The sequence below is a fragment of the Gracilinanus agilis genome, chromosome 4 (assembly GCF_016433145.1).
Source record: "Gracilinanus agilis isolate LMUSP501 chromosome 4, AgileGrace, whole genome shotgun sequence".
Lineage (NCBI taxonomy): Eukaryota > Metazoa > Chordata > Mammalia > Didelphimorphia > Didelphidae > Gracilinanus > Gracilinanus agilis.
This window is the reverse complement of record NC_058133.1, coordinates 435,130,367-435,152,450: the sequence shown is the minus strand read 5'-3', so window position 1 is coordinate 435,152,450 and position 22,084 is coordinate 435,130,367. Positions and strand designations below refer to the sequence as shown.

Below are 22,084 nucleotides of genomic sequence, written 5' to 3'. Positions count from 1 at the left end.
GAGACTGAGAGTTCTGAGCTACAATGGGCAAAGCCCACCGAGTGTCTACACTAAGTCCAAGACCAATATGGTGAGCTCTCGGGAGTATGAAGCTACTAGGTCGACTAAAGAGGAGTGAGCTGACTTTGGTCAGAAATGGAACAGGTCCAAACCTCCAAGTTCATAAATAATGAGATCCAGCCCATGAGTGGTCACTGAACTTCCATATAGGTTTCATGAAGTTGGAATGCAACTTAGACATCATTTGATCAACTCCTACCTAAAGCATGAACCTCTACACCACATTTAAGAAGCTTTATCCATTATGAACAGTGACAGAACCATTTCTGCAGGAACATTGTTTGCTATCTGTAGAAATAATTGAATTTTTCTTACTGTCATTCCAAACACATTCTTTCAAAAATTAGAACAAAAATCCTTCTGAAGTAATATTGAGCTTTAAAAAACTTATTTTATTTTAAACATTTGCCATCTCTTTCATGGTTATTTGACTTAAAACACAGAGTCAGAAATTTGTCCTGGATAAGTCACTACTGTTTCCTTTCAGTTGACTATAAGAAAAAGAGAGACTGGGAGTTAGGGGGAAAGATGGAGCAAAAATGAGAGATCTAAACAGAGAGTGACACAGGGAGTACTTTCTGTAGGATATTGTATGAATTACAAACGCTAGGCCATGTTTTCCTCCTTTAAAATGAGGATTTAGATTAGAGGCTTCCCAAGATCCCTCCTAGTTGGGATGATGATCCTAGGTCAGAGAATGTGAATAAAAACATACAAAGGACATCTTATTGAATACTAAAGTTATCCAAAGATGCCTTCAGTCTCATTAGAGTACTGACTTATTGAAAAACAAACAAAAATGAACTCCTTTGGGTACAAGAGGAAATTACCAAGACATTTTGTCCACTTGAGTGCTTTAAATAAAACTGGATATAATTTTCTATCTTTTTTTATGCAACCTGCAGTTTTATGATTGGCTATTATGTCTTTATTACTTGACCAAAAGTTTAAATAAGTCATTAAGACTAGAAAGAGTAAAAATTGCTTGACTTTTTAAAAGCACATTGAACAATTGGGAAAACTAGAAAAGTTCATTTATGGCTAATGTCTGGAGAAGATTATATTTTAGAAACACCTTTAAATGAAGTTATATGCATTCATTATGCTTTCAGTTCTCAGTATAACTAACCAGACAGAATGGGCATTCTAGCATATAGGTCCTCAATTATGAAACTTAGTGATGCTTCTATTGTACAAGCATGTGGTTAGGAAGTAAGGTAAGGGATATCACAAAGTTTTAAACTGAAAGAAAAGATTGGACTTTTTCCTTTTTATGGGATTTAATATACTCTGATTTAAAGTAGTTCAGGGGAAGATTATTATCTTTTGGCACCCCTTTTAATATGCACAATAAAACAAAAATTATCAACCTTGCATAAAGCAGAAAAATATTTTCACTGAGGGGGTCCAATAAAACTGTGGAACATCCTGAACATAAAGGATATCTTTTTGGATATAAAACAGAACCATTTTTAATGGTTTAGGGAGGAAGGATCATTATTTTTTTAATCCTAAGTGGGAGGAAAGTTTTAGAGATGTCAAAACTGGGGTATTCTGGGGCTAATATGCAAAATCAAAAAGAAGATAAATGTGAAACTTGTAAAACAAGGGGATTACCAAAGTTAGGGCCAAACTCTAATGAACTGACCGAGAGCCTGCAAGTGAAGACTGACATAACATACAAGAACTCAGGGGAGGTCTGGAAAGGTTTATCTCCTGGCTCACAATACATGTCTTTTGGGAGAGTCATGGATAGGAGAGAAAAAACAGACTCTCCATGCACACTCCACCCCACCCCCACTCACACACATCACCCCCACCCCTATCGCCAATTTAGAATTTAAAATAAATGATGAAATAAAATCTCATTTCTCTAGGTCGTCACTGACCATCGTGCATTTTGGTATTCTCTATTGAGAACTCTAAACTACATGCAAATACCTGCTGGTGATTCTTCAGACCAATGGGTCCTCCTGCCAATGGCCCACGCAGCCCAACTTACTGTCCAGACTTTGATGGAATGGTTGGTCGGAAGTTGCTTCTGACCAATTCCCCAGCCCTGATCAGGAGGCTTAACTTCTAGTTGGCACAGGCTCCTTTACCACGGGCGCTTTTGATGTCAAAACTATTGTGACCCTTGCTGCAGTGGAAAACTACTTTGGAGGAGAGGAGGAAAGGCACTAGAGGAAGAAACCTCAGCCCTTCAAAACAACTGGCTGATTTTAAAAGCTAATAATAATAAGGGTGTTCCTATACACCGCAGCTGTTTTTCAACAACAATGTGTTTCCAATGGGGTAAGGGGAATGTAAGTTATAGCACACTTCAAACAAACCAGTCCATTCTAGATAATTAAAGCTTACATTTACTGAGGCAGGCAGCAGTTTGAAAAATGTCAACATTTGGTCTGATCCTAAGAGAAAAATTTAATGCCTCTCTTCAGCCTCTACCCCTAGTAAGTAAGGCTGTGGGCAGGTCATCTCAAGTACACTGCTAGGACAATAGGATGGAGCTGAGAGGTAGGGTTAGGAAGGAACTAAGAAGTCATAGACTTCAAACTCTCATTTTGAGGTGAAAAAAATTGAGGCTCAGGGATATTGGCTGATCTGTCCAAGGTTACACAGATTATAAAGGGCAGATATGGCACTTAGGGCCTTACCACTGTCAAAGGAAGGTGGATCCCCTAAAATCCTATATGATTTTGGTTCTTTTAGTCAGTTTTAAAATAAAAAGGATAGTGATTTGTGTTGTGGTCTGTTTTACTGGTCATGTTGTCTATAGAAATTTCGCCTGATTTTCAAGGTAAAAATATGGAGTTACCTTGAATCAGATAATAATTACCTGCTTAGTACAGTGCACAGTCAGTGTTTAATAAATGTTTATGAATTAAACAGGCTATTTAACCCTTCTGTGCTTCAGTCTCCTCATCTGTACTTAACATCCTATGTAGTTCTACCTCCCAAAACTCATAGATGTGCAGGTGGATCCCCTAGAGAGTCGAGGATTCTTGGAAATTACAGGAAAAGTATCCTGACTTGAAGGTCCAGATTCCTAAAACTGACATTCGTGAGTCCCTAATGGTATATTTACCTTTATAAAGCAGCCAGCAGAAACAATTTCCTCAAAACAAAGATGGTAAGAACAGTGGTAGAGAGTAGGAGCCTCCACAAATCTGGAGTAGACTTTCATACATACTCCTATGCATATATAAATGTGATATGATTTGAGGCAGCTAGATGGTTAGAGTACCAGGTCTGGTGTCAAAAAGACTCATTTTTATGAGTTCAAATCTACCTTCAGTCATTTACTAGCTGTGGCAGTTTCCACATCTGTAAAATAAGCTGGCGAAGGGAATGGCAAACCACTCTAGTACCTTTGCCAGAAAACCCCAAATGAGGTCACAAAAAATCAGACATGCTTGAAACAAAGGACCAACAACAAATATATGCTATACACATATTTCATTAGAAGGAAAAATGAGATTATCTTAGACCACATTGATAGCAAGACACTCATATAGGGAACATTTATGAACAAGACCAACATTATGTGCCTCTAGGATTGTGGTGTTAGAGCATCCTTTCTCTTCTCATGGTTTCCTTGTCCTGTTCTCTCCAAGGCACATCATCTCTGCTGGATTGGTTACTCAGCTCTCAGTCTCCTTAGGTCAGCTCCTCTCCAAAGCTGATTTCTTTTCCCTAAGAATTTCTCTCTGCTGGAGGTTCAAGGGTCACACACTCAATAAACTTTGAGTGCTCCATTTTTTTGTTTTGTTTTGTTTTAAGGACCCTAGGAGGGGAATTGGCCAATCTTTGGTCAGCTACTACTAAATCTGCTTTTCAATTCAGAGGAACCTTTTCACATTTAATGAAGTAATTACTGCATGTGTGTATCTATATCTATCTATAGTCATATTACTCTTTGTACTTTTTAGCACATCCAAATCTCTTTACCTTTGTTAGCTAATCCTTATTTTCCTAGATTATGTGAACTGAGGTGAGGGACACCAAAACCTCCCCATACTACACATGTAAAAAGAAGAGATCAGACTGGATGGCCTTCAAGATCTCTTCTAATTGAGCAATCAGAAAGAAAACATAAGGAGACATAAAGATGAAATGTAAAAAGAATTAGGGTTAAGTTTAAGATTCAATTATCTTAAAGTTCCTGTTTTCTCTTTAAAATGCCATTTAATTGAATTTGAGTTGCATTCTGACCTTCTCTTCTTCCTCAAAATCTGCTGTAAGGAAAATCTATAATATTTCTTCCTATTAGTATTTGACTGGAAATCTCTAAAAATTGTCCTTTTTTTCAGAAGGGATATTTGTATTTCCTCAGAAGCAGTAAGACTTGAAGTCATGTTCTAGATTCATCAGTAACTCTGTTTAGTTTCAGCTCCAAGAAATATCATGTCTTTCCCAGGATAAGTTGACCACTTGAAATTTCATCTCGATGAAGATTGATTCAACTTTCCATGCTACTCAACATCTCAGCTTCCTTGGTTGACTCTCATCTTCTGATTGAAGGGCTGAACAGTAGAGCATTAAATTCTTCCTAGAGCCTTCTTTTTTTTTAGAAGGCTCAGAACTTTACAAGTAACTCTAATTTCCACTTCCAAGCTCTTCTTGTTTTTGACTCCATGGAAGAGAAGAAGGAAGAGAAGGAACTTTTATATAGTGCCAACTCTGTGCCAGGCATTGTTGTAAATGCTTGACAATTATTTTTTTTGGTCCCTGGAATAGCCTGCCAGATAGTTGATGTATTACCCCTATTCTTTATAGCTCAGGCAATTGAGGCCAAGATGGGATAAATTTCCTAGGGTCAAACAGCTATGTATCTGAGGCCAGAATTTAACTCAGATCTTCCTAACTCTGGGCAAGATGATCTATCCACTGTCCCACTTAGCTGCCATCATTTCCCATTATCATCCCCCACCCATCCAATAGACAATCCCTGGTAGCTCCTACCTCTCCCCCCACCTCTTTTCATCTTCCTTTTATATATTATCTTCCTCCTTTAGATTATAAGTTCCTTGTGGGCTCCTTTTTTATTGTATCCCCAAAGCTTAGCACAGTGCCTGGCACACAGTAGTCATAAATAAATTAAAATTCAAGTTCTGCCTTAAACATACATATACTGACTGTATTGCCCTGGGCAATTCTCTGAAATCATTAGTAACTATCTAAATAAAAATTGAAGAGCCAATGTAGTCCTTCAATGAAATTTTTTCTCATTGGGAGTTCCTTATCTCAAATCAAACCATAAATCTAACTTTTCTTTCCCTCTTTCCCCAAACACTTATGTAGTAAGAAAACAAAAACAAAAAAATGCAGATAGGATCTGTAACCCTTGCTCATTATCCATTCATTGGTATTTGTCGAATACCATATATCAGGTTTATGCCTTATGTAAGGCTTTCTCTCCATTATCTGGATCTTTTTTCAAAAAGATTAGTCATATGTGCAATCAATTCTCACCATGTTGATCATCAGTAATTAGGAAACTCCTAAAAGTTTAGACTTTAGCTTAAGTGGATGCAGCAAGCAAATAGTGTTTTATGACATCTTAAAGGCTATGATAATACTTCATAAAGACTCCTGGTTGAACCCATGAAGCTTGTGAGTAAGGTGGTGTAGCATTGTGATTCCTAGTTTGATCTTCTGGGATTCTTTCACTTCCTGCGCATCTCAGCTTTGGGAAAGGCTGATTGGATGGTATATACAGTTATAGTCTATGAAGAAAAATCTTCTTAAGTGATACAAGATGAAGATTGAAATATGTAGGATTCATTGCCACGTTTGTGAAATCAAACCACTCATCAAAGCCCATCATGCTCTTGCTTTTTGCTTATGTACCAGATATTTCTAAAGCATTATAAGAAAATGACCTCTAACTATTTTACAAAATAATAGGAAGAGCTCTGTTTTTACTGATCTTAATTTTAGAGAATTGGGTATGGACTTTGCTCCATAGGGCCTGTGGAAATAGATTGGTATTAAGCAAGAGAATAGCTAAAAGGGGACTCTGGAAGAGTCATTATGAATTAAAAATTAGGTTTGGTATAGTTCTAAAGCAAAGCTTTGGCCATCAAGATCATCAAAAAGTTAAGAATTCTGTTGCCTAGGGAAAATCCATTGGAGAATGGGGGAAGATAAAAGAGAGGAGGGAAAACCACTTTTGAGCCAATCACTTGACTTGGTGCTACAAGGAACTTTGCAGTCCTTTCCCCCAACTCAACATAGTTGTGGAAAGCATATCTCTTCCCTGGACAAGCCTGGTCTGACCTGTCCTCTGTTCAGTAAGGATTCAGAATCTAATCTTTTCCCTGGAAAGAAAGTGAGACAAGTGCCAATTAACCAGTCTGGATTTGTTCCAAAGACTTCCTCGCTGCCCAAATGGAGCAAGGAGTATCAAGTACAAGGAACAGAAAATAGGCTAGTATGAGTTGGCTATATAGGTTTTGGAGGGTAGTAATGTAATAATGTAAGGAAATGAAAGGGGAAAAAAGAAAAGAATCAGGTTTTGAAGGGCTTTAACAGAGGAGGTTTTTTTTTAGTCTGGAAATAATATGAAGCCATGAGAATTTAGTGATTAGAGTTATAACCTGTGATTTAAAAAAATCACTCTAGCATTTTTATTGAAGATGGATAGGGGCAGGTAGAGCCTAGAGAGGGTAGAGATTGGAATGAGGTAGAAGGAAGAATCTAGAGGCTACAGTAGTAGTCTAGGCAAGAGATGATGGGGGATATAGAAAAGTGGTTATGTGTCTAGAAAGAATGGAGAGATTTTAGAAAAAAATTATAAGATTTGGCAACTAGATGGATATATGGTTCTGCAAATTTCCTTCCATTTCTACTAAGTGTATCTTACATGTTTGATTATTTGTATTTGTATCCCCTACTTGAATGTGAGCTTCTTGAGGGCAGAGATCATGTTTTTGCTTCTTTGTATCCCCAGTGTTTAGCAAAATGTCTGGAACATAGTGAACAAATAATAATGTTTGATCACTGAAAGACTTAATGAGGGTGAGATTGATGACACAAAGTTTGGAAACCTGGGTAACTGGTAACTCCACTAAACAACGATAAAGAAGTTTAGAAAAAGGACATTTGGGGAAAGTAGAAAATAACTAGTTCTGTTTTGAAAATGTTGAGTATGAGATAACTAGGACATCCAGTTGAAAAATCTAATAGACAACCGTGATGTGGGTTTAGACCTCAGGAGACAGACTAGAATTGGATGCATACATCTGGAAGTTATCTGCATAAAAAATTACAACTGAATCCATGGGAGCTGATGAGATCACCAATAATGATAATTATATTTAAGGTTTATATAGTGCTTTAAAGTTTAAGAGCATTTTACATTTACTGTCTCATTTGATCTTCACAACAACCCTGTGAAGTAGATATTATTACAACCATTTTGGAGAGGGAGCAAATGACTCACAAGGAGTCACACATTTAAGGAAGAATCTGAACTAGTTTTTCATGAATTCAGTTTCAAGATTCAAGATTCTATCCACTACATCACCTACATATTGTGAATTGGGGCAAGTCATCTAAGACTCATTTTCCTCATATATAGGCTGATTTGTACTTTCTCGGTTTTTATGGCATTGCTGTCTTATTTTTCTTCCTACTTGTCTGACCACTTCTCAATATTCTTTACTAATCCTTCATTCAGGTCCCATCTACTAATTGTGAATATTCCCCAAGGCTCTGTCCTAGGCCATTTTCTTCTTTTTCTCTATATCTCTTAATAATCCCATCAACACCCAACAATTAAATATTAATTCTATGCAGATGACTCCTAGGTCGATATATCTAGCACTAGCCTCTCTTTTGAGCTACAGTCACACATCATGAACTGTCTTTTGAAAATTTCAAAGTATAAGTTTCATAAGTATCTCACATTCAAGAGATGTATTGCAGAACAATGTCCCCCATCTCTACCCATCCATCACCTTTCCCATTCCCTTGGGACCCATGCTAAGGGACTCCCATAAAGTATTTAATAACAAAGTTGAGTTAAGATTTTAAACTTTTTGTCCTAACCTGCAAGGGCAACTAGCAAAGTAATGGCTGTTCCATAACCAAAAAGAATGGCAATCAGAGACTTCCTAAGGAAAGAATATTGGCAACATCATTAAGATAAGATTTATTTAGCCTTTGGGCCAAAAGAAAAGATTCTTTTTCTCCAAAGATGTAGAAACCTGAAAGAGAACACATAGTAGACTTGGAGGGGATGAAGAGTTTAGAATAGAAATAAGTTAAATAACTAACAACAATGAAAACAAAATTCTAGATTATAGAGAATTACAATGGGGAATAACTACTATAAAAGCATAGTTAAATCAAATAGCACTGGACTTACAGCCAAATGACTGATATCAAGTCCTTCTTGGCTTGGATGCCGTCTACCTTGGCTAAGTCATTCAGATTCTCTTGGCTTCAGTTTATCCACATTTAAAATGAGAGCTATAGAATTGATAATGTCTAAGGTTTCTTCTAGTTCTACATCCTATGAAATCTACAAAACAGGGCAAACTATTTTATAAGAAGAGAATTTTTTTAGTTCAGCTACATATAATTAAGATCATGAAATTCCCTTTCATTTAAAAAAAAGATTAGCTTAATACTTGAAATGTCTCTTTTGAATATAGGAGAAAGAACAGATTTTGAGAGGAGAAATTAGGGGAAAGGCAATAATACCAAGGATGTGGGAGTTAGGAAAAATCTCCCCCTGAGCCTCACATAGTGGCAGTTGAAAACTAATGAAATTAAGCAACACCAGGAATCTAGCTAGGGGAAGTTTTTATTTGGAATTAATCATGGTGGTTTGACCTATTTTCTCATAAATGCCATGTGCATTCTTTGGAAGTAAAGGATTTTTCAAACGTGCAGCCATTATATCTACCATTTTACTTTTCCTATTTTGAAAGTCTCTCCAAGCATACAACTGAGCAATCAGAAATAATTTCCCCAAAATAAGGCCCATTATTAACCAAATTTTCAAAAACAGGAATTCTGGGTTCCAATGTTCTTCTGCTTTATTTTATACTGAATATGTATATCCTTGATAAGACTAAAACATCATCACTTCTTCAAGTGCCACCTTCCATTACAGTCCAGTTTATGGCACATTTTTATCATGAAGCTTTACTCAACTACTCTATCCAATGTTCTCTTCCCTTCATTCCTGTCATATGCTGTTAGTTCATCAAAAGCATTTATTAGGGGGCAGCTGGGTAGCTCAGTGGATTGAGAGCGAGGCCTAGAGACAGGAGGTCCTAGGTTCAAATCCGGCCTCAGACACTTCCCAGCTGTGTGACCCTGGGCAAGTCACTTGACCCCCATTGCCTACCCTTACCAATCTTCCACTTATAAGTCAATACACAGAAGTTAAGGGTTTAAAAATTTAAAAAAAAAGCATTTATTAAGTGCTTACTAAATATCAGGCTCTCTGCTAACTGCTGGAGAAACCAGAAAAAAAGCAGAGTCCCTTCCCTCAAGTAACTTAGATTCTAATTAGAGAAGTTCCTTGTACATAATCTGAGAGTGCACTTGCTATTTGCCATTTATTGCCTTCTTTATATCATTCTTTCATTCAGATGTTGAGAAGTTTTGCCTCCCCATTAAAACTATAAATTCTCTGATGCAAGGGTATTTATACTTTTGTATCACGGCTGAACACTTAGCATGGGAACTGGCAGAGAAATATGTGTGTGTGTGTGTGTGTGTGTGTGTGTGTGTGTGTGTGTGTGTGTACAAACTGATGTTTGACCAAATCATGTCTAATACACCGAGATAAGGCATGCTTCCACAAGATTTTTATATGATTATAACATAATTTCAAATGGAATTAAGTTAACAATTTTTAAAAAATTAAAAGTAAATATGACACCTGAAATGAAAAGCCCCACAAAATGAGAAAAGGGTGTAAAAGCTCTGAACTATGCTATATAATGGATATGAGGTAACATAATTAGCAAAATATAATAACTACAATTACAAGTATCTGCACAATCAGTTTAAGGATTGGTTTCCAATTAACTCGTGCCATCTGTTCCTTTTTCTTCATTCTCCCAATGTTAGCTTTACATTAATGGTTACTCTTTCCATTTGCTCAATTCCCTTATTTCTGTAAGCCACATCACCATGACCAGTGATTACAATTGAAAACCATAACACAGAAACTATTATTTGAGTTGGAGTTCTTTCTCTTCCTTTATAGAGGACCCCCTCTGTGTGCTTTGAAGGGTGGTTCTTTCCTATCTCCACTGTATACATGTCTTATTACTGCTAGGGTATAGAACCAACAGTACAGGGTACGGATATGAGTTTCACAGAAGAAACTTGTTATTTTGTGGTGGTGTTAATAAGTCTGCCAAACAAACAAAATATCCCAGCTTTCTCTTTGATAGACTTGTTTGTAACAAAAATTGGAACAGACACCTTGAAAGTATTCTGGGCATAGAGGAGAACGCCATTTGGATTTATAGGATAACACAGCAAAAGTTATGTGATACTTCATATCTAATAGGAGTTGATATTGTACAGGAATGAGGTATCCAGGCAGTATGAATTTTATACGAAGCATAATAATAAAAAATGCATGCTGTCATCTGTATGTAATTCACAGAAAGAAAAAACTATGTCTTTCTCAAATATGTTTTAGAGAAGAATTGGCAGAAGCATTCCAAAAATGTAATCCCTGAATCTAAAAGTTGAAAGAAAACTCAAAGCCATTTACTGAATCCCTACCTGAATAAGATCCCCTCTGAAGCTCAACACATGGTCATCTGGATTTTACTTAGCCATCTTCAGTGGCGTTGAGCTCACTACCTTCTTTTGTAGCTTGTTCCACTCTGGGAAAACACTTCTTGTGAAGCACTTCCTCCTTATGTCAAGCCTAAGTTCAATTTTCTGTACCTTTCATCTATTTGTTCATAGTTAACCATGGACAAGCAGAAGTCTAAAACATGTTTCATGAGACAGCCCTTTAAATACTTGAGAAGAGTTATAATGCAACCAATATCCCCCCGCACATACACACACACCACAAATCTCCTCTATACCTTCTTCACTTCTCCAGTTTCTCTATCATATTCTAAAATACTACAATTTGTAAAACTGTCATTTTGTTTACTCTTGACACTCTCAAGCTAATCAATACTCTCCCTAGAAATTGACACCAAAATTGAATTTAATGGTCCCAATAAAATCTGACCAGTTCATTAGCTTCCTAGTAAACTCTATGCTTCTTTATGTCATACAAAGTTGCACTAACTTTTTTTTAAACAATATGAGATTCATCCTATCAATGATTCATATTGTACTTGTTCTTTAATTCTAGTCACATTTGTAGCAGGTAGCTTCTTCCATGGCATTTTAAAAAGTGACATTCCTTTGATAAGCAGATAATGTATCCATTTGTAACATCTTGCAGTGTATATGGTATAAGATGCTAGTCTAACTCTCTGTTCTGCTGAGCTACTGCCCAATTTCCCAAACAATATTTATTGTTTGACATGTTTTTGGTAAATCCATACTGACTCATTTTAATCGGGATTTTCCTTTCTAAATATTCTTTAACTATACCCTTAAAATAGTCAAGAACTTTGCTAGGAATCAAAGTTAAACTCAATAGTTTTAGTGGACAGATTCCATTATCTATATTTTTAAAAGCAAGATAGCAATTACTTTTCACCAGTTCCCTATTATTTTCCATGATTTTTCAATCACATCTGTCAGTTCTTTCAGTAGCATAGGATTTAGTTTTTCTGGAATTGAAGATATATGAATTCATCATGGCCAGATTGCGGTCTCTCATTATGTCCCTATTTATTTTGAGTTTGAGTTTCAAATGCCATTGAATCATCTTGTTTTCATACCAAAGATCATTCTCCTTGACAAAGAAAAAAGTTGGGTATGCTTGGCCCCAGATAGCAAAAGTAGATTAATGGGTAGAGGTTACAAAGAGGTAAATTTAGGCTTAAGGTAAAGAATAACTCCTGAATGAATAAAACTATACAAACATGGCAATAGGTTCACCATTATGATAGATGTTCAAGAGAAATTGTAAGACTATTTGTTGAGTATGTTGTCAAGATGATTCTTACACAGATAGAGATTGAGCTAGATGGCAACTGATCTTCCTTATGAGTCTGAAACTCTGGAATTCAGCAGACTGTAGATCAAAATTTAGTGCTATAAGGAACCTTGGAATTCAATTAACATGAATCTCTTAGTTCACAGAAACTGAGGGTCAGAAATCAAAGTTCTTTACTCAAGGTCCCACAATGTATTGACTAACAACCAAGTTTCAATCTCAGGCATCTCACTAAAAAATCAGTGTTATCCCCAGGCTATCACTTGTCTGAAAGAGCAGAGGTCAGGTTTAGACCTTTCAAGGTTTTTTCTCATAACTCATTGCCCAAAACAAAGCACACTTCTGGACTTCCATGACTTAAGAGTCTCCAACTGTCCTCCCATTGCTGTCATGCTTCCTCTTCTCCTTTCTCTGTTCTATTCTTTCTGAAACCCCATAAGCCTCGGGTTCAAGCTCTTCCCAGTCTAAATTAGCTAATCTAACAAGTATGTTGCTGGGTAATAAGATCAGGGTAGCTAGGTGGCAGTGGATAGAACTCCTACCCTGAAGTCAGGAAGACCTGAGTTCACTTGTGGCCTTGGATTCTTACTACATATGTTTCCCTGGGAAAGTCACTTAACTTTGTAAAATGAGTTTTTCCACATTTGTAAAATGAGATGGAGAAGGAATGGAAAACCACTCCAGTCTCTTTGCTAAGAAAACCCCAAATGGGGTCATGAAGAGTCCAATGTAACTGAAATGACTGAATAATAACAATAAAATCAATTTAGGGCTTGAAGGGACTTTAGAAGTTACCTAGTCCCATTCCCTCATTTTACAAATGACCAAGCTGAGATTCATAGATGCAAAGTTGGGTGACAAGCTGAATGTGGAAGAATCAGGATTTAAACTTAGGAAGTCTGAGTCCAAATTCCACATCTTCCACATTATATAGTGCTGAAGACTGAAGGCAATATGAGTTTATCAGGAACAAGTATCTAGTCCTGGACCACACATAAGCATAATGATAGCAAAAGTTATCAAAAGAAATCCATAAATATTCCAAGATTATTATCTTACAAATGGTTATTCTTCTGTAAAAGTTTTCTAACCTAAGAAAAAGAGACATAGACTAAATGTTTTCATGCAAAAGTATGAGAAAGAGACATATAAATTCTTCATTATAAATGAAGGGAAGAAGAGAAAATCCTGTCACTCGCTTACCAAAAAAAAAAATAGTATCATTCTGCTTGGGGAGCATTGAAATTGCCTGTGTTCAAGCTATATCCTCTTAGGAAATGGACCAAAAGTCCTTAAACTCTGCAGAGGTCATTTCAAATATTGTACCTAGCTACTATCTTTATCATATTCTGATGCCATCATTTCCTACTTGTAACAGGCAAAAAGTTGTGTATAAGTACAGAACAGGAAAAGAGGTGGAGGGAGATATTTTCTTCACTTGTCGCCTGGAACCCAGAGCTCAGAATGCTAAAGTAGTTAAACATGGTACATACAATGAAAAGAAGACATTTTATCTCAAGGATTTTATGACATAAGCACTCTGAGTCTCTCTCTGTTTATTTTTTTTAACCACCTCAAATGCTAATGATTTAGAATTAGGGGCAGTTAGGAGGGTGCAGAGGATACAGCCTTAATTTAAGTCCATTCAAATTTGGCCTCAGACATTTATTAGCTATGTAACTCTGAACCAGTCACAACTTCTGTTTCCATCACTGTCTTCAATGTATAAAATAGAGATAGTAATAGCAACCCCTTCCCAGGATTATTGTGAAAATCAAACAAGAGAATATTTTTTTAATCTTTTTTTTTTAACCCTTAACTTCTGTGTATTGGCTCCTAGATGGAAGAGTGGTAAGGGTAGGCAATGGGGGTCAAGTGACTTGCCCAGGGTCACACAGCTGGGAAGTATCTGAGGCCAGATTTGAACCTAGGACCTCCCGTCTCTAGGCCTGACTCTCACTCCACTGAGCTACCCAGCTGCCCCCAAACAAGAGAATATTTTAAAGTGTTTAGCATCTAGTAAATGCTATATAAATGTTACCTATTGTTATTATTTTTTACATACTGGGAAATGGTTTTTATTTCTCTGCTGTCTGGTATTGTCTCTATAAGCCCCAAAGCATATTTGACTCTACCCATCACACTGTGCATGACAACTGTATTCAATTTATTCCACAAAGGAAGAAATGATACTTCTCTTAATCTATAATATTTAAGCAGTAGCATTGAAGGCTAGATATTTTGGTCACAAATTCCTGGAAAAATATGCTATTTTTAACTGCTATAAAGGAACACCACGAGAGGAAAAATGAATTACCACTTTTGGCTTTTGTATAAAAGAGTACAGAAGAATGTTGAAAGGAAGAAAAAAGAAAGGGAAGACAAAAACCATTGAATAGGCCCCAAACTATTTATGTTTTATTAAATAAATGTGCTACCAAGGATGTTTATAAAGCTGAAACTCTTCCAAAAATCAACAATGTAAAAAAAAATTAAGGGTCATGACAATTCTCTAATGTCTGAAACTTCTGAAGACCATGGCAACAGCCTACATCACGTGACTCTTACCACAACTTAACATTTCATTGTCAAAAGTTAATGGAGTAAATGGTATGGTGTCAGTGCCTTTTAAGATGCCAGCTAGTTATGACTTTCTTCAGCCTGACAGAATGAACATGTATCAGGGCAACTGGTATGTAATATGTAAATATAATCCAGTAATTTCATGCCCTGCATCTGTAAATCTCCTCAATGTCATCTCTTTGTGCTCAACTCATTTAGGCTGATTTAAATCAAATTATAGTGTAGAGTAACTGATGTAAACTGGAATTTCCTGAGACATTATTTTCAGTACCACCAAATACTGAAAGCCTGTACTGTTTTTATTGGTTAATTATAATTGGCAGGTCACTTAGAGGCCTGCAAATCTGGTAAAATCCACTGAAGGGTGTAACACAAAAATGTGCTTGTTCTGTGCGTCTCTAGTCCTTAATCTATCCAAACACAACAGTATTTCCCTATATACACTGGTATATGCTTTCAAAAAATGATTTACTTTTCTAGTGTCATTTCTAACAATGATGTGTCATTTATAAAATTAAATTTATATGCTCCTATTTGTGTATCGATAAGGATATATATGTGTATATGTAAATACATCAACCATATTATGTATGTAAATATTTATAGTCCTCATTATATGTGTCCATAGTTTACAAGTGTGTGATTATATGTATATAGAGTTCCAAAAATCCTCATGTTTTCACCATAGCCAAATTTTATTGTCTACAAATCTGATAAAAATAAAAGTCACTTCTCAATAAATAACTGTAAAATACAAAAACTGAATTTTTAAAAAAGTGTAATCAGATTCAAGATTAATTTTCACTAATGTAGGGAACATTTCTGAGAGATATTTCAAACCTTAATTAATATTAGACTGGGCCCTCAGTTTGAAATCATAAAACACTTATTATTCACCATACACTGCACTAAATGCTGGGGATTAAGCAAAACGAAACAAAAAAATAGTCCCTGCTCTCAAGGACCTTAGATTCTAATAGGGTGAACATCTTGTACCTGACTAGCTACATTCAAGATATATAGAGAGTAGGTGAAAGGAATCTGAAAAAAGAAAAGCATTTGCTGGAGTGGGCAAAAGTACTGGGAAAAAACCTCCTGTAGATGTTAAGATTGGAGCTGAAACTGCGATTCAACTACATTGGCCAACTGAGAATTCCTTGAAGATATCATTCATCATCTCTGCTTTCTGTACACTTAAAGCAGAAGGTGGCTATACCTGTAATATTTTCCCTCTTTATCTTTGCAGATTCTGTGCTGGGGAATAAGGTGTAAAAGACAGAAAAAGGAAGAAGGGGCTAGATTATGAAAAGCTTTAAATAAAAAACAGAGGGCCTTATATTTAATCTTAGATGGAATAGGGAGCCACTGGAGCACACTGAATATGAGAGTAACATGATTAGGTGTAGCCTCTAAGAAAAATGTTTGTATGGTATGAAAGACATAGAACAACCATCTTCTAAGCAACCCAAAAAAAATAAAGTTGAATTTCTTTCACTCCAGATGAATGATCAAGCCTATGCCCTTATGCCTTTTTCATTCCAGGCAACAATAATAGCAGTTCAGAAGGAATAGTTGAGAGAAACACATCTAGAGGGGTATAAGTTAAAAATCTTCAACTTTGATATAAGACTACAACAGTGACTAATATATTTCGGAGGGAAGATTTTACAAGGTTCCTTTCTACCCTTTTTTTTTGAGACAAATTGAATTTTATTTAAGAAAAAACAATATTTCATATCAGCGAAAAATGAAGGCAAAACCCTCCCCTGTAAACTGGTTATCTGACTATCCTTATATTTAGTCCGACTCTTCTTTCATGACTGTCTTATTACACCAGACTTCATTTATCAGGAATTTACCAACATCAATGGGATTCTCAGTTCTCCATGATACATTTAAGCTGCTCAGAAGATTTACTTCATCTGCCCATGCATAGAACATTGATTCAAAGCCATACTATTAAAGAGGTTAACATATGGGATATTGGGAATTAAGAACATTTCCAGCAATGGAGAAAAACATTGCTGAGATTTAAAAGCCTCTCCTTCTAGTACCTTTATTGCTACAGGCTGCTATAATTATGACTCATCATGGAAACTAGTTTTTTTTTTATTCTTTTTGTTTCTTCCTCATTCAGTCCACATTGTATATGTTGGGGAGAGAGAAATTTAGCTACATAAGTTCTCTAGATTTTAGAAGGCACAATTTTAATGTACCCTATGTTGCTATAATCAACAAGTTTTCTGTTTATTTTTTCCTCTTAATTATTGAGGCACCACGATGTGGACTGACCACACAGAAAAATAAATAGAGTGTTACACCAGATAAAGCTTATTTAAACAACAATATAGTTTGGAAGAAAAAAAAATTGACTGATAAGATCATAGCACTAAAATTGGAAAGCATCTTGGAAACCATTTAATTCAACCCCTTCAAAAGAAGAAACTAAGAACATAAAGGTTAAATGAGGTACCCAAGGGCATCCTCATAATAACATCAGACGTGAAATGGATATCCAAGTCCTCTGACTCCAGAGCCAGAGGTTCTTTACAATGTACTATAAGTCGTCAAAGTACTTATATCATGAGATTTAACCATGATCAATTCTACTTTCCTTTTTCACTGAAACCAGGATATTTCTCCTTTAACCAAAATAGCTGAGTTTAAAATAGGGCATATCATCACCTTTATCACATTACCATCATTATCCCCATCATCATTATCAACAGTAAATATTTATCAAGTACTCACACCTCTCTCACTAAATAATTTGGTGGTCCTAATTGTAAAATGACGTAGGAGCTAGGTAATCACCTATACCAGGTTCCTTCATTGAAGAAAGAATCTAAGTAATAATACTTAGTACCAAAGCACTTCCCAGAAGATGAGTCAAGGGAGCAACCCTTCTATATAAGAATATAATGTGTTATTTTTTGCTAATATATCACTGATAATCAATTCCACCAATGCCCATGCCCAATTATGTCTACCTCCTGGTCATTCAAACCTCTCTGCAAGGTTGATGTGGTTATTCTCCTATTATGAAGGTACAGACTTCCTGTTGGTCTTTGTTCCCAAAAGCAGTCATTGACATTTATTAGGTATTTAATAAATAATTTTATAAGGTAATTAATTCATTAATCATGACTATTTGCCAAGAAATCTAACAAGAGGTGGAGTACAAAAACTTGCCCTCAGGGCAAGGACTCAACCAAATCAGTCTTGTAGATTGGGTCCCATCCCAAAGTCTTCAGTTTGCTTGGGCCAACTCTTTTTCTTTTGTTTCATTTCATTTTATTTTGTTTTCTTTGATTTGGTTTGTTTTTAACAGCTGTGTGGCTGGACATCAAAATTTCCATTTGAATCAGTTCTGTGTAGAGGCCTTGGCTTAGTTGAGGGTCTCTGGATTATAACATTCTTGCTTTTTTTTTTTTAATCTGAAAAGATCTCAAAGGTTATTGACACTTGCTTGATTGAGGAAAAAAAGGGAACCAATATATCCTGCTTGACCTTTGCATATCTGTCTCCATTTCCTCTGTTAGTCTTTAATAGCTTTTGGAAATTCAACTGCTCTTTTAAATTATTTTTAATTTTGTACATTTTTTTAACTTCAAAGAATGCTCTGAAGAAAGACATATAACCACAGGTCAAATGAAGGTTTTGAGACTATTGCTGCCTTCATGGGATGTTTCCAATCCCTTTTTTTTTCTGTGTCATTACAGAAATGAAGTCACTACAGTAGCTGAACAATTCTAAATGTATAATAATCACTATTTTCAAGTGGAATTGTACACAGAATTTCACTGCAAAGAACAAAAAAAATTAGTAAAGTCATCTAACTAAGAAGCTAAATGGCAATTAAGGAAAGAGCCAGTTTCCACAAAAGCAGTTTAAAGCAGTCACTGAAAATTAAGTAATCTATTTCTACTCTGTGGGCATGTCTATATAATCCATAAATAACTGCTTTCAAAAAGTCAAAAATTGAATCAACTTGCTTTGTTGTTTTTTTTTTTAATGGCTTGACCAGATGTTTTTTGGCAGTTGGATATCTCAAACAATTAACTAATCTGATTTTTTTAAAGCATCAGTACAACTAGTTGTTAAATATCTTAATTTTCCTATTAGGAAAAAAAAACTATGAAATAAGATTTTTCTAATTAATAAAATTTAATTGAAAGAAAAATATTTAAACTAAATATTATTGGAATGGTAAAATACCCATCTAATTATAACCTTTCATACTGGGTTTCTAAACTGTGAATTTTACTGATGTGAAGATATGACAAGGAAATAGATCGAGTTATCTCCTCAGGTATTTCAAATGGATTTAAGACTACTGATATCATGGACTGGTTAACTAAAAATATAGACACTAAGATTATAAAAATGTGATTTGTTTATAGTGGCTTTGAAGTGACATTCATCATTGTTTCTCCGGCCCCTAAAGCAAACCCACTTACCTAGACAAAGCATTTTTGAACCTAATGCACAACTAAGCCAAAAGATAGTTGTTAAACCTTAAAGACCTGAGGAGAGTAGAATCAGGAACGCCATTTTCTCATGGCTGTGTCAAGAGCTGACACCAATATTGAATTATAACCTATTTTTGTGCATTTAAATCTTTGCCTTCTGATTCAATATGCTTACCAAGAAGCTAGTATCATTATCTTACCTGAATTCTTATTGGTTTTGTTCTGTCTGCTCTTGACTTGTTCAGTCCACAAAGTGGGATAACGAGAAGCAATATCTAGAAAATTAAACACAATAAAATGAAAATTACTTACATTTAAATGCAGCAAGGAAGCATTGCTTCGGTCAACATCCTAAAAATTAAATATCAATATAGGAATTAAAGTGAAATATTTTAGATTCTTTTGAAACTTTAGCAGTGATTTTATTGTTGTTCAGTAGTTTTTCAACTCTTCATGATCTCATTTGGGTTTTTGCTTGGCAAAGATATTGAAGTAGTTTGTCATTTCCTTCTCCAGCTCATTTTACAGATGAGGAACTGAGACTTGCCTAGGGTCACAAGAAGTATCTGGGGCCATATTTGAACTCAGAGGGATGAATCTTCCTGAATCCAGACCCAGGGCTCTATCCACTGTGCCTCCTAACTACACATGCATAAAAAATAAATTAGTAAAATTTTTCTAATAAATAGAAAATAATATGAGTTTGAAATGATTCAACTGATAACTTAGCATAATATTTATTCCACTGTCTATCTTCCATGTGATTGAAAGACTCTGAATACTAGTATGCTTTACATTAAGATAATACCCTGATCGTACAAAATAGACTTATTGGTAATGGGGCTTATATAAGTGCCCAACAAAGTTTTCATTCTGCCAAAAGAATCAGTGGAGTTTCCTTAAATAAGAGCAATCATCCTGTATTTAAAATAAGATCTGATTTTGTTTTAACTTACACAAAATTTTTCAGGAACTCATGTCCACTCAAAGTAGGTCACATTTGCAATAATTACAGTTGATTAAAATTGTTCTTTAAACAGAACTACCTTGTAACTTGGTCATAAATTATAAATAGGGAACTACCAAAAAAATCCATTAGTGAGGAGGGATAAGAAATCCGTGATTATAATAACTGCTTATAAAAAGATGAAATATGCACAGGAAATATGGCAAGAATTATGGTTTGTTTTTAAAGCATTAAATATATTAATTATTAAAAGGCATGCAGAGGCCAAAATTCAACTTTCCAGTTCATAATCTGTAGCCAAAGGCTGCCTTCATCATTTGTCTTTAAAGTTTAATAAAAGTGAATTTAGTTTTCTTCTGTATGAAAGCATTCAGGCCAAATGTCTCCAACAGCCAGTATTGAAAGTCACTTGGCCCTCATTATGTGGAAAAATGACAGAACTTCCATCACAAAATTGGCAAAAGGCCAAATATAATCTCTGGTATAAGTAGGACTTAGACTAAGATTTAATTTTCTCAATTCCTGTGATTTTGCCCACTATAATTCTCTATTATTCTGCCCTCCTTGCAGCCTATTAAACACTCACTAGGAGACATCTTTTGATCAAGTCTAAAATATACTCACCTTCTTCGTCACCTTGAGGCTGAGTCTCCAATGCAGGAGCTGAGGCATCATCTGAATTCAGAATGGAAAAGATTTGCAAGGAGACTACAATTATGAGAGTAAGTTAAATAAGTGTGCATATATGATTAATGCTAATGATCTGCTCATAGCCCCCAAAGGTTAACAAAAACAACATAATATACACATTAATTCTGTTTTTAAAAACACACAGTTTACAAAGTTTGCCCTGACACAGTGGTTTCATATAAGAACAGTAAATCAGCATGTCAATTGGCCACTGCTTTAAAATGTTACCTACTGCTGGAATTGACTCTCAAAGGGATGGGGAATGGGGAAGGTCTGAATGATAGATTTGCTCTTATACTAATATAATCAATAGCTGGGATTTAGAGAGGATGGAAATATGGAAAGATTTTAAGGATAAAAAGCCTAGCAAAAAAGAAGAAAATGAAAAGTTGAAGATTCGGTAGAAAACTTAAAAGAAAAGATTCTGCCTTTAAGGGCATGACTCAATATATTTGATACTCTCTCATTGTGTCATCAGTAAGCAACACAGGTTAAATAACCATTAAATAAATTTCTGCTGTACCAGATCCACACTAATTTAGGTCTCCTTCTACCTAGCATTGTAGAACAAACCATGAAAGTTTGTTGAGTTTTGTTTGTTTGTTTTTTTTTAAGACGATGAGGGGGATATAGTTTGCTTTAGATGGTTGTTTCTTTTAATAACTAATGAAATGGGTGGTGGGGGAGCAGCTGGGTAGCTCAGTGAATTGAGAGTCAGGCCTAGAGATGGGATGTCCTGGGTTCAAATCTGGCCTCAGACACTTCCCAGCTGTGTGACCCTGGGCAAGTCACTTGACCCCCATTGCCTACCCTTACCACTCTTCTGCCTTGGAGCCAATACACAGTATTGACTCCAAGATGGAAGGTAAAGGTTAAAAAATAAAAAAATAAAAAATAATGAAATAATGAAATGAAAGATTGGAGAACAGAAGAATAAAACTTCCATTTAAATATATACATGTGTATATAGATATTTAAATTGATGAGTTCTTGAAACTGAATTATGCTTTATAATTCTGTATCAGTTAGCCTTTTTAAAATGATATTACTTCTGAGAGCTTGCTCTTTGAGAGGACCCAGACATACTCAAGACCAATGGGCCGCCAGAAACAAGGATTTTGTGATTCATTTTGTGGTGACTCATTAGAACCATCCCATTTCTTTTACTTGTGTTCTTTCACATATCTGAGTCAAAACCAA

At 35.5% G+C, this 22,084-nt stretch overlaps 1 protein-coding gene across 1 annotated transcript in view; it reads right to left on the bottom strand.

Annotated features, from left to right (window-relative positions):
• Positions 1-22,084, bottom strand: part of SMOC2 (SPARC related modular calcium binding 2) — a 277,433-nt gene that overhangs the window by 108,020 nt on the left and 147,329 nt on the right. Inside the window, 2 exon segments of the mRNA XM_044675484.1 lie at positions 19,428-19,502; positions 20,819-20,902. Of these exon segments, the coding sequence (XP_044531419.1) occupies positions 19,428-19,502; positions 20,819-20,902 (159 nt within the window).